Consider the following 12,226-nt stretch of genomic DNA (forward strand, 5'->3'; position numbering starts at 1 on the left):
AGTTTTCACTGGGCTAAAATCAAGATGCCCGCAGAGCTGCATTCCTAGGGGAGAATTTTCAAGTTTTTTTGTTTGTTTGTTTCCAAGTTCTACAGGGTGCTGGCTTATGGCCCCATTTCATATTGAAAGCCAGCAGTCAGTCAGGCGTGGTGGCTCATGCCTGTAATCCCAGCACTTTGGGAGGCCGAGGTTGTCCCTGAGTCCAGGAGTTCCAGACCAGCCTGGGCAACATGGTGAGATCTTGTTCCAAAAACAACAGAAAAAAAAAAAAAAAAAAAAAAAATTAGCGGGCACACAGCTGTAGTCCTAGTTACTCAGGAGGCTGAGGCAGGAGGATCACTTGAACCTGGAAGGTCAAGGGCGGAGTGAGATTCTATCTCCCAAAAAAAAAAAAAAAAAGTGCCTGGTTGCATCATCCTTGCATGGCATCACTCTGACACTGAACTTCTGCTTCCCTTTTTCACGTAGAAGGTCCCTTGTGATTACATTGAGCCCACGGAGGTAAACCAGGATAATCTCCCTACTTCAGTATCCTTAAATTGGTTGCATCAAAATCCTTTAGGCCACGTAAGGTAACATGCCCATATGTTCAGGGAATTAGGATGTGGACATTTTTGGGGAAACATTATTTTGCCTCCCATTATAATCAATTGATTCAGCACAACTTCTTGACTCAGTTCTGAACCTGGATTCAGAGGGACACTGGTCTGGTGACAATAATAATAGTAACAACAAACACTTGTGCTGAGAATGTTTCTAAGCATTGTACGTATTGTATCTCATTTAATTTTCACAACACTTTGTACCAAGCGCTACTATTATTCCTAGCTTAAAGATGTGTAAAGTGAGGAACAGAGAGGTTAAATACTTTGCTGAAGATAGGAAGCAGCAGAGCTTGACTCAACCCCAAGTACCTGAGCTTCCAAGTCCATGTGCTTAGTTAGCACCATGCTATTTTTTTTAATTTTATTTTTTGAGTCTCATTTTGTTGCTCAGGCAGGAGTGTAGTGATGCAATCTTGACCTCCTGGGCTCCAGTGATCCTCCTGCCTTAGCCTCCCAAGTAGCTGTGACTACAGGTGTGCACCACTATACCTAGCTAATTTTGTTATTTTTTGTAGAGACGCTATGTTGCCAGGGCTGGTCTTGAGCCCCTGGGCTCAAGCGATCCTCCCACCTCAGCCTCCCTAGTAGCTGTGACTACAGGTGTGTGCTACCACGCCCAGCTAATTTTTGTATTTTTTGTAGAGACAGGGTTTCACTATATTGCTCAGGCTGTTCTCGAACTCCTGAGCTCAAGCAATCCACTTGCCTCAGCCTTCTAAAGTGTTGAGATTACAGGCGTGAGACACTGCGCCCAGCCTACCATGCTATTTTTAAATGAATAAACAAAGTGGATAAATCTAGTTTCCCTTAGCTGTGTGTTCATGACTAAGTCACATAAATTCTCTGAGCCTCAATTTCATTATTTGTAAAATTAGAATAGTGATGCAGCTTTTCTGCATTCCACGGGGATGCTTTGAGGGCACGTTGAGACAACATGCATGAAAGCAGTTCAGATAAGGAAAACAGAGATCCAAGAGTCATTCTGCCACATGTCACTGGCAGAGCCAGGACTGGGACTCAGGTTTCCTGGCAGCCAGGCTGGGCAGGCTACTTCCATCACAGAGTGGTAATTAGAGAAGTTACAGATTCCAGTCATCAAATTGAACATTTTCCCTTCATCAACCTCCTGCCCTGGAACGACCAACATTAAAGCTATATCTGTATATTCAATCAACTGTTCATTAAGAACATCCTCCAGTTTTAGATGATGCTTTTACAAAATCCAAACGTGAGATAATACTTCTTAGCTGGAATAGGGTAAAGTTGACAGGTAATATTTTGTATCATTTACAAATCAAAAGGCAGAGAATTTCAGAAATTGACAGAAAGGGGAGGCTGTAAGATATTTGCTTAGGAAAACCACCTCCTCATGTGTTTGCCTCTTCTCCATCCCCATCCCATCAGGTTTCTGTCCTCTTCTACTTCCCTTCACTTCTCCTTAGTAAAGTAGGGATTAGAAAACCTGAATTTTAGCTGTGGGCATCATTACTGACCATTTTGCTTTGAACTTCAAAGGCAAAATTGAAAAACAAAAGAGCCAAGAGTGGGAAATTCACTCTACTAGATCTTAGGATATATAATTAAGCCATAGCAATAAAATCAGCACAGCACTAGCATAGGAACAGATCTAGATCAATAGAATAGCAACAAGAACTCAGAGACAGACATGTGTGTCTCTAGGGACTTGGCATATGATACAGATGCCATCACGCATTGGAGGGGAAAAGATGGATTGTTTGGTGGTTGCTGCTGGGAAGACTGGCTTACTAAATAGAGTTAATAATTATACTGTATTCCTGCTCACACTATATGCAAGGTGAACATCAGATGGATTAAGACCTGTGACAGGTAAAAGTATGAAGCCAAATAGGGGAAAATGTAGGAGAATATTTTGCAACTAATAGGTGGGAAAAGATTCTTAAACAAGACCCCAAAACCACACTCCACAAGGCTAAAATTTGATGCATTAGGCTAAATGAAAATTAAGGATTTCTCCTTCATTGTACCATAGCAAAGACCAAGCAAACAGGATGCATGAAAGATTGAGAGAAATATTTGCAATGTTTTCCTAAAACTGACAAAAAATTAATATTTAGAACAAGAAACTCAACTGCTAAAATTCAGTCAGAAAAAATAATAAAATCCAGCAGAAAATAGGTAAAGGATGTAAACAGATAATTCACAGAAGGAAAACAATCTCGATGGTTCTTAAGTATATGGAAAAATGGTTAACACCACCAATCAAAGAAATACAAATCGAAATTACAATGTGATACTACTTTACTGATTTCAGATTGACAGAAATTAGGACATCAGATAATACCAAATGTTACTATATAAAATGGGAAACGGGTACCTTCCTACCTTCATGTGCCATTGGTGGGTGTGAATGGCAAAGCCATCTGGAGGGCAACATGACAGAGTGAAACCAAACACTGTGGACTTCATGACCCAGCGACTCGATTTCTTATGTTCTGTAAGGGACACGTCTAACACCCATTCCAGCATCGTCTGTGGTAGCAAGGACCTGCTGGCGACCTAATTGTCCGTTATTTGAGGAACTGATAAGTAGAATATGATAGACACACAAATCAAATACTATTATTAGTCATAATTAATGAACTCTGGTTGTATAGTGTCACATGGATAGATCTCTAAGACACTGAGAGAAAAACAAGGAACAGAATGAGTTCTTATCACAATGCCGTTCACGTATGTTAAAAACAGACACAAACCATGTGTCTTTTGAGGCTGTATAAGGTGCATGAACTGGGACATACCTTAATCGAGGAGAGGGTGTATATGGCGGGTAGAAGAATGGGTGTGGAGAAGGAACGAGTGGAAAATAAAAACGAAAAAGAAAAGGGGCCTTACTGACTGATGAGCTGGAGTACGAGCACAACTTGTTCCCCAAAATCGCCCCAATCCCCCTTCCATCTCGTCCCATTCTTAACAGAACCAAGTGCAAGGGACTCAGCGTGACTGTTCAGAGCAGGGCTTTTCTTCACCAACGACCTAGGTCCTCTTCCCTCCACCCACCTCGCCAAGCCCTCGGTGCCGGAGCCTCGAGCTCTACTTTGACGGCACTTCTCAAACACAACCAAACACACCCTGGCTTCAACCCCAGACGGGCTTGCTTTTATTATTTCTCTTGGGAAAGCTAAGATTCAGCTTAAGTGACTCTTCTCCGGGAGGCCTTTTCTGAATGCTGCCCTTGCCCAAAAGCCAGCCCCTCCAGGGCTGTATTCCCACAGCCTCCTCCCCCGTCAGCTCGGCACCCCGCGTCCTAACTGCTTATTTTGGGCACTCAGCGCTCCCCTTAGGGCTGGAGTTGTGCTGGGGGGGTCTCTGGGTTCGCGACCCGCCAGCTGGGGTGGGCGGTCCCGGGAATAACCCGACAGTTAAGTCAGCAGGTGCAGCCGCAGCCCAGCCAGCTCACTCTCCTCTGCTTCCGCTCTCATTGGCTCAGCCTCCCCGCCCCCAGCCCCCGCCCCCAGCCCGCCTCAGCCGGCTGCGGGAGGCAAAAGGCTCTGCGCAGGCGCCGTGAGGTGGGGCGCCCTTGGCTGGGGGCGGACGGGAGTTTAGGAGGACAGCGAGGAGCGGGCGCAGAGGGGTGGCGGGGCCGCCGCATCGTTGCGCGGCAGTTGCGTCCGGCCTCGTGCGCGCGGCACCCGGGAGGGGGCGGGGCCGAGGCGGGCAAGGTGGCAGGCCCCCGCCCCTGGCCCCGCCCCCACAGCACGCCCGCGCGCCTCGCCCCGCCCCCTCGCCGGGCCCGCCCCGCCCCGCCCCCTCGCAGGGCCGTGCTCTTGCTACCGCCGCCCGCCAGCCTCACGCTGGGCTCCGGCGGCCAAGAGCGGGAGAAAGTCCTGCTGGTGGGCGGCCGCGGGGCTTAGCGCGTCCGGCATCCCGGGGCCGCTCCAGCCCGGGCGGCGAGGGTGCCCGGCGGTCCATGCATCCGCCGCCGTCCACCGCCGCGATGGATTTCAGTCAGAACAGCCTGTTCGGCTACATGGAGGACCTGCAGGAGCTCACCATCATCGAGAGGCCGGTCCGCCGGAGCCTCAAGGTGCGCCCCGGGGAGAGGACCTGCCCTCAGGGCGTTCGGCCGCCTGCCCCGCACGGCCCCGCGCTGATCTCTGTCCCACCCCACCACCCTCCCCTCCTTCGGGCCGCCGGGACCCTCTCAGTCGGACCGGCCCCTCCGTCCTCCTCCAGCCCCTGTTGCCGTGTCGCTCTAAGCCAGCTCCTCCCGGACCCCTCCTCAGCGCGGACCCAGTCCTCTCTAGTCTGGACCCCCATCCCCAAGGCACGGGTCCCTGCCCCAGCCCCGACCCGGCGCCAGCCCGGCGGCCCTTGCCCCTTTTGAGGCGTCCGAATCCCCCCGGCCCACCCCCAGGAACGGCCGAGCCCCAGCCCTCGGGGCAGCCCCAGCGTCCTCAGTCGCGGACCCCCTTCCTTCCGCCCCCCACCCCCACCCCGCGGGAGCTGCCCCTCGAGGCCGCAGCCCACTTCTCCCCGGTCCTCTCCTGGGCTCCCCAACCTCTGGTCCGCTGACGCCGCCCGGGTTCTGGCCCCAGGCCCACCCCTCGGTCCACGCATTCCCGACTCCTCCCCCCACCTCTCCTCGAGACACCACCCGGCGTCCCTACCCCTCACCCCCAGCCCACCAAGTCAGATCAAGCTCACGTCCCTCTGCCTCCTCTGCCCTCGAGGCAGCCCGGCCTCCTCTCGCTTCCCAGCCAGCACCCTTTCTCAGTGTGGTCCTGGGCCCCTTCTACAAGCCCTCGCGACCCTTTGCCGCCATCCTGAGTCACCGCGCATCCTTTCCTCCCAACCCCTCCAGGACTCTAGCTGGGACCCTGCTCCCCAACGCCTTGAGGGAGTCAACCTTCAGCTTGCTCCCCCCACCCCCACCGGCTCTCCCACCCCGCAGAGTCATCTTCCTCCCAGAGGCTCCAACCTTTAGCGCCAGCAAACCTAGTTTACGGACAGGACCCCTTTCCCCTGGCCATCGCTTAATTAGCTGCTTTAGCTCCTCTCACTCCCACCTGCCGCAATATCTCAAATCTCTGGTTTCTTCCAGCCCCAGAGTTTATTTCCTTCCCTCCCCCACTCCAGATCTTGTCCTTTTCATGCCTACTCGGCTGCAGTGTTCATCCATCCCCCTTTTAGCATTTCTTGGGGTGGAAAATGCTGGAGAAATAGCCGTGAGGTATTAGAGATAAAAGTGTGTGTATTTATTCGTTTTATAACATGCGTATGAAATGGATTTCAGCCAAGGTTCTGAAGCCACGATGTGATTTTCAAGCTGCAGTCCAGAAGCTAGAAGGATAAAAACAGAAAAAAAACAGTCCCCTCCCCAAACTCGACCACCCAATTAGAGACCTCCCTGATTGATGTCGCCTGGTATCCTCAGCTCCTCGATTAGTTTTCGTTGTTAATGCTTAATTGTGAAACTTTTTCATTCGTTTATCCTCATAGAGGGTCACTGGGAGGTTGGGAGGCAAGACTGACCCAATGTTTGTGGTGCATAAATGTGTATTGTACCCTTGACAGACACCAGAAGAAATAGAAAGATTGACAGTCGATGAAGACCTCAGTGATATTGAAAGGGCTGTTTATCTGCTCAGGTATTTCCTAGTCTTTCTGTGAAATTGCTCTTTTTTTCCGCCTGTGGCAGCAGAGATGAATGCTTTCTAAAATGTATGTTCCCGTTATGTTCAGATTAACTTAGCCACTTGAACAGAGTACTTTTGTGTGCATAGTACTTAACTATATTATAAATTAGATTTGGTTATGGACTTATGAATTTGAGAATTTAAATAAAACACCTAATTTATAGAATGTTGCTTGGAGGAGGAAGAGCAGATGGTTTGAGCTGAACCTCATCCTTTTTTCCTTTTCTGGCTTTGGTTTTTCTCACTTAAGATTCAGTAAGTTTAGATGAGACTTGAGTATACAGTGATTAGTTTTAAGTTCATTGTAGAGTAGGCACATTATACGGGATCTACTACATGGAAAAAAATCCACAAATATGGTAGTTCATTTTGCTGTTCAGGATATCCTGTTTGTAGTACTTTTGCTATGCAAGCTTTATGATTTTGTCTGAGGGGTTTTGGAAACTTAGTTGAGCCTGCTGTCGTTTAAATTTCAAACCATTTCACAGGTTCTACAGAATTGCTCAAGGCAAATGGTTACTGCGAATATTTACAAGATTTTTCTGAACTATTTAAAACATTGTCTTGTAGATTGAGCATCTTAAAAACTAATACAGTGAACATTAATGATGTTTTAATTAATTGATTAAAATCCTTTAGAAACAGAAATTTCCTACAGCAGTTTGTGTATATTTAAAATTTTTCATTAGCTTACGCAACATATTTTTCCCTTTCGGCAAATTAGTCACTCTTATTTTCCAGAATCAGATTTTGAAAACTGATGTAATTTACCTCCTAGGATATTTGTCATCCTTGTTTCCTTAGCTCAGTGCCAGTTCCAGGTACTGGCAAGTTTCTTGTTCTCCTTTCTTGTTTACAGATCATGTTTCCAGTCCCATGTTATTCATTGAATGATCCTGTAACAAAAAAAAAAAAAAAAAAAAAAAAAACCAAAAAAATAACTCCCTCTCCAGGTCTTCAATTTTCTTAATTACTTTTTTAGCCTAGTAAAAGTGGCATCATGAGTTTCTGTTGTAACTTTAGTCAGAATATCAGCATATTTACCATGTAGACCATTCCCTCTGATAATTGTATCATTTAGAAATATATCTGCATCTTAGACTTAATGTTGATGTTATTTTCCCCTCTTTGTGATATCTGTGGTAGCATGCTCTCATCATTTCTACCTATTTACTTCAGAGAAAACTTCTATTTATGTATGAATTCAATGGTATGTGTTTTGGGTGTTTACTTAGAGAATAATCCAACTTTTAACCAGTTTTCATATTTTATTGTGTTGTATTTGGAATACTTTATTCCTTAATAATTAACATGTTTATTATGGTGAACAATAGTTATCAACATTTGCCTATTCCCACAGTTCTTTTACTCAAAGTAGGTAGAAAATTGATGAAAGTGTGGATAAATGTGTTTAAATCTACAACAGTTAATGATTTGAAATAAACTCCTGTTTATTCCTGCTGAATTTTCTTTAGTACAAACACTGGCTTAGAATTAGGAAATGGAGAGTCTTGCTCTATTTACTTGTGATAGAAGACACCGTATTCTAGATATCAGTGATAAGCCTTTTTTTTAAGGAAAGCTTATTTGTTTTCTATTTTGCTTTTATTGTTTGTTAGCAAGCCAGGTTGTCTGAGTTGTCTTTATTTCTCAGACTCAACATAAGTTTCACTCATTTCTGGAATTTACAAAGCCCTTATAGAGACAGAAGGCCCCTCTTATTCTTAGACAAGAGAATTTTGAAAGAGATTCAATATCTCCTTTAGTTTCCTGTGGCTCACCTACCTTGAAGGAGGTTTGCAAGGTGACTCAGAAGGGGAACACTGGTCTGGTTGTGTATGGGTTCTCCAGCTGAGTTCTTCTTTTGTATCCCTAACATCTTACCACCTCGTGGGGGAATGTGGGATTTCACCTTAGTCCAGCTTTGGGAGGGATGATGCCAAGAATGCCTGAAAGGGTCTTTCTTCCCTGGGATTCAGGGGAGGGGACAGGATTGTTTCATAGAGATGTTCCGAACTTTGCCTCGGTTTAGGCCTTCTCATCTTCTCTCATGTATTGAGCCTGCTATTGTAAATGTAATTTATTCCTTTTTTTAGTTTGTACTTTGCTGAGTCCTTTTTTCCCTCTGTCAGTGATTTTCAGGTTTATTTTTGAGCACTTTACCTGTTCCTTGCATTGAATATTATATAAATGTATAATATGTAACATATATATTTTTTCTCTTGGCTTTTATGTGTCAGGTTTGTTTATTTAGTTCTTTTATTTTGTATATTAAAACTATTTTGGAGTATTATGTTAAATTAGAATTCAAAGTCAGATATGTAAGCATCAGTAAGCAGTGCTTTATATTAGTGGAGTTTCTGGTAGCACTTAGATTGAATCCAGTATCTGAAAAAAGCATTATATATAGAGTACTATCATTAATGAAAAACAAATTATACTGTTCATTATCTTACCCTGAAATATGGCAAGTCATTTATTAATGACATTTTCACAATTAAGTTTAGAATTATTACAGTCTTCAAAGATTTGACACAGATGAATTTGTGGTTTTGCACACATATGATGCTGCTATACCCATCTGTGACATTTAGCACTGAAGCAAAACAACTTTCCTAATAGTCCCAGCTTGTGTCTTAGTCAAAATCATATCTTATCTTTTTCCTGTCCTTTCTCTTCTTTGTGATTTTGCATATATTTTTGGAATGTACTTAAAACATGTGAATGATTTTATTATGGAAGAATCCTAAGTATGTATACTGTGCTTTCATTCGGTAAATCTATACTTGTATATTTCTGACTGCCTACCAGATAAAGTGTAGACCCTGAAGCCTGGCATTCAGAATACTCCATAGGTGACTCTATCTTAGCTGTGCAATGTGATGTCCCACCAGTCCTCCACTTTTAAAAATGGCTTTATTGAGATATAATGCATAGTCCCTGTAGTTCACTCACTTAAACTGCATAGGTAAGCGGGTTTTAGTATATTCACAGAATTGTGCAACCATGACCGCAATCAATTTTAGAAGATTTTTGTCACCCACAAAAGAAACTTTGTACTATTAGCAGTTACTCCTCAATACCAACCCTCTCAGCCTTTGGGAACCACTATTCTGCTTCCTGTATATATGGATTTGCCTATTCTGGACATTCCTAAACATGGGATCATACAGTATGTGGCCTTTTGTGACTGACTTCTTTCACTTAGCATAATGTTTTCATGGTTCACCCATGTTATAGCAGGTATTAGTAGTTTATTTCTTTTTGTTGCAGTGTAGTATTCTACTGTATGGATATAGCACTTTTGTTTAGCCATTCATCGGTTGATGGATATTGAGTTGTTTCCACTTAATTCTTCACTTTTTGATTCAGTCATGCTGGCCTTTTCACTGTTACTCAGTTTCATTGTGTTTATCCTTAACTTTTGCTTTTGCTCATCCTGGAGTACTCTTTCAATATATCCCTGTCCAACATATAGCATCTCTAGGATCCAACTGTAATCTTACATCTTTCATAAAGTCTTCCCTAACTGCTTAAACCACATGGATCCCAGGCTTCTTTGATCTCCCTTATCACTTAGTGGTGCTGTCTTCAATTGGCCATTAATCATTGATTTATATTCCTTAACTGTGTGTACATGTTTTCTTCAGTAGATTGTAAGGTCCTGGAGGACAAGCTTTTAGAGGACAAGGGCAAGCTTTCCTGTTGTTCTTTCTTGTTCTTTGCTGTGATATAAATATATAACTCTTGATGGAATAAAGAGTATTTAAGATGACCATACTGCAAGATGAATTAAGCAACTTCTGATATTTTTAATTTTAGGTATTCTGGGTCATATCTTCTTCTATAACTTATTATCTATGTGACAGTGGTCAAGTTAGTTATGGTTTTCGAGCCCTGCTTTTCATTTGTAAAGCGGAAATAATAATTCCCTTTTCCCAGTGTGGTTGAAGCACCTGGCACATGATAGGCATCCCATTACTGTTAATTCCCTTCTGTCTCCTTTTCCCTTTCCCTATTTCCTTGCTACTTAGGTGCTCAAGTTACATTTAAAACTTTAAAAGAGGATAATGGTATTAATTTTGCCTTCCAATAATTTAATAAACAGACAAAGTATATCAACTGAAGTTTGTGATAGATATCCATTAACTTCATTTGCTAATAGTATTTATCAGAAATTAGAATCTTCACAAATCATAATTAAGCATTTTTAACTGAGTAATAGTAAGGTCAGCCTGTTGATTTATATTTTCTTAACAAATGACCCTAAGTAATAGTTGCTGTTATGCATTAACTGTGTTGATTGGTTAATGTACTGAGACTAGCTTTTATGTTGCTTACTTTTAAAGTCATTTGTGACTTTAAAAATATTTTCACTTTGTGCTGTGAGTTTTAAATCATTTTGCACTTTGCTTTCCTGGGACAGTCAGATAAAGAGCTTTGCTTTTTTTTTTTTCTTTTTTCTATTTTAAAGACAAGGTCTCACGCTGTTTCCTAGGCTGGAGTGCAGTGGCTATTCACAGGCACAGTCATAGTGCTCTAACTCCTGGGTTAAAATGATCCTCCCACTTCAGCTTTCTGAATACCTGGGACTACAGAAGGCACATACCACCTCCACAGCCAATGCCCCCATCATAAAGTGCATCTTTAATTGGAACTTTTTTAAAAAAACTTTCTCTTACTATTTTTTAAAGAGTAAGTGCTCCCCCTAGTGATATGAAGGAGTGAGATTTCTGCAGTCAAATCAATGGAAATAAACAAGTATTGTACCATGTGAGAACTCTGGCGTACTTCCTGGGTTCAAGACTAGGATAGGGTAGCAATGAGACAATGAGGAAGAACTCCAGTGTTTAAAGCTTTGCTACCCACCTGGCTTTTAGTTGTTTTATCTTGTAAAATACCTACCTTATTTGCTATCCCATAGTGGAAAGTTGTGTGGAAAACTCCTTTGAATGCCCTCATTTAAGACCTGTGTCCCACATTTACTTTCATTATTGTCTTGATTTCTATTTTTGATGCTTGCTGCCTTTCAGTATTGTTTTAGTGAGGCATGGTGTGTGTGTGTGTGTGAGAGAGAGAGAGAGAGGGAGGGAGAGAAAGAGATCACATTTGCGTTTGTGCGTGCATGTGTGTATGTGTATATAGGTGGTCTTGAGTGACCAGTATTGCTTGCTCAGTTTTCTCTAGTGATACACAGGAGAGGACTTTTGCATTCTTCACAATTAAGATAGATAGTTGGTTCGTTAACACAAACAATTGGCTAGAATCATAAAATCATAAATGATACATATTTTCAACAGTACATTCTAATGTAAACTATAAATATATTTTCATTTGCCAATCTTTTGATGTAGAGTCATGGTCTTTTCTTTGAATATGGGTCTACTGATTAAAGTTTGAAATTCTCCTTCTTTCATAAATCACCCCATAATGCATTTACAATATCAAGTTCAGTTTTCTTTATAGTTGAACAAGAATTTAAATTTGCTTATGAAGCAGTCTGAAAGCATGGTTCTAGGTTTTTATGATTTTCTACTTGTGTTTTAAAAGTTTTGTTCTTCCGAAATACTTTAATAGCAATTTTCTTTGACAACTTATGTTTATTGAATTTAGTTTTTCTAAAACTTTTAACTTAATTTTTATAGAAACAAATATATGTATTCATATATTTAGGTAATATTTAATTAAATTATGTAATGATGTAATTGCAACAGCAAGTGAAATTTGAGATAAACTAGTTTGGGAACATACTTAGCTGACTCTTAATTACAACTCAACTAGTGAGAGTGGAATTCTGTGGGCTTTCCAGAGAGCAGTCTATTAGCGACAAGCTTTCAGCTTGCAGTTGCAAGAGAGTAGAGAGAGTATTGCTTAATCAGGCCTTTTCACATCTTGTCACATCTCAAACACCTTTGTTTGAGAGAGATACATACCATCTCCTTT

The 12,226-nt window shown here is 42.7% G+C and overlaps 1 protein-coding gene across 5 annotated transcripts in view; it reads left to right on the forward strand.

The window, feature by feature from the left end:
- The first annotated feature begins 4,406 nt into the window (after positions 1–4,406).
- The window catches only part of PPP4R4 (protein phosphatase 4 regulatory subunit 4), a 107,591-nt gene continuing 99,771 nt past the window's right edge, over positions 4,407–12,226 (forward strand). For 4 of the 5 annotated variants that reach the window (XM_030931664.1, XM_030931659.1, XM_030931661.1 and 1 more), the window contains exons 1-2: positions 4,407–4,671; positions 6,162–6,235. In XM_030931664.1, the coding sequence (XP_030787524.1) occupies positions 4,555–4,671; positions 6,162–6,235 (191 nt within the window). In that variant the 5' untranslated portion in view covers positions 4,407–4,554. The remainder of the gene's footprint in view (positions 4,672–6,161; positions 6,236–12,226) is intronic. The other variant, XM_030931660.1, reaches the window with a different exon arrangement.

The sequence above is a fragment of the Rhinopithecus roxellana genome, chromosome 5 (assembly GCF_007565055.1).
Source record: "Rhinopithecus roxellana isolate Shanxi Qingling chromosome 5, ASM756505v1, whole genome shotgun sequence".
Classification (NCBI taxonomy): Eukaryota; Metazoa; Chordata; class Mammalia; order Primates; family Cercopithecidae; genus Rhinopithecus; species Rhinopithecus roxellana.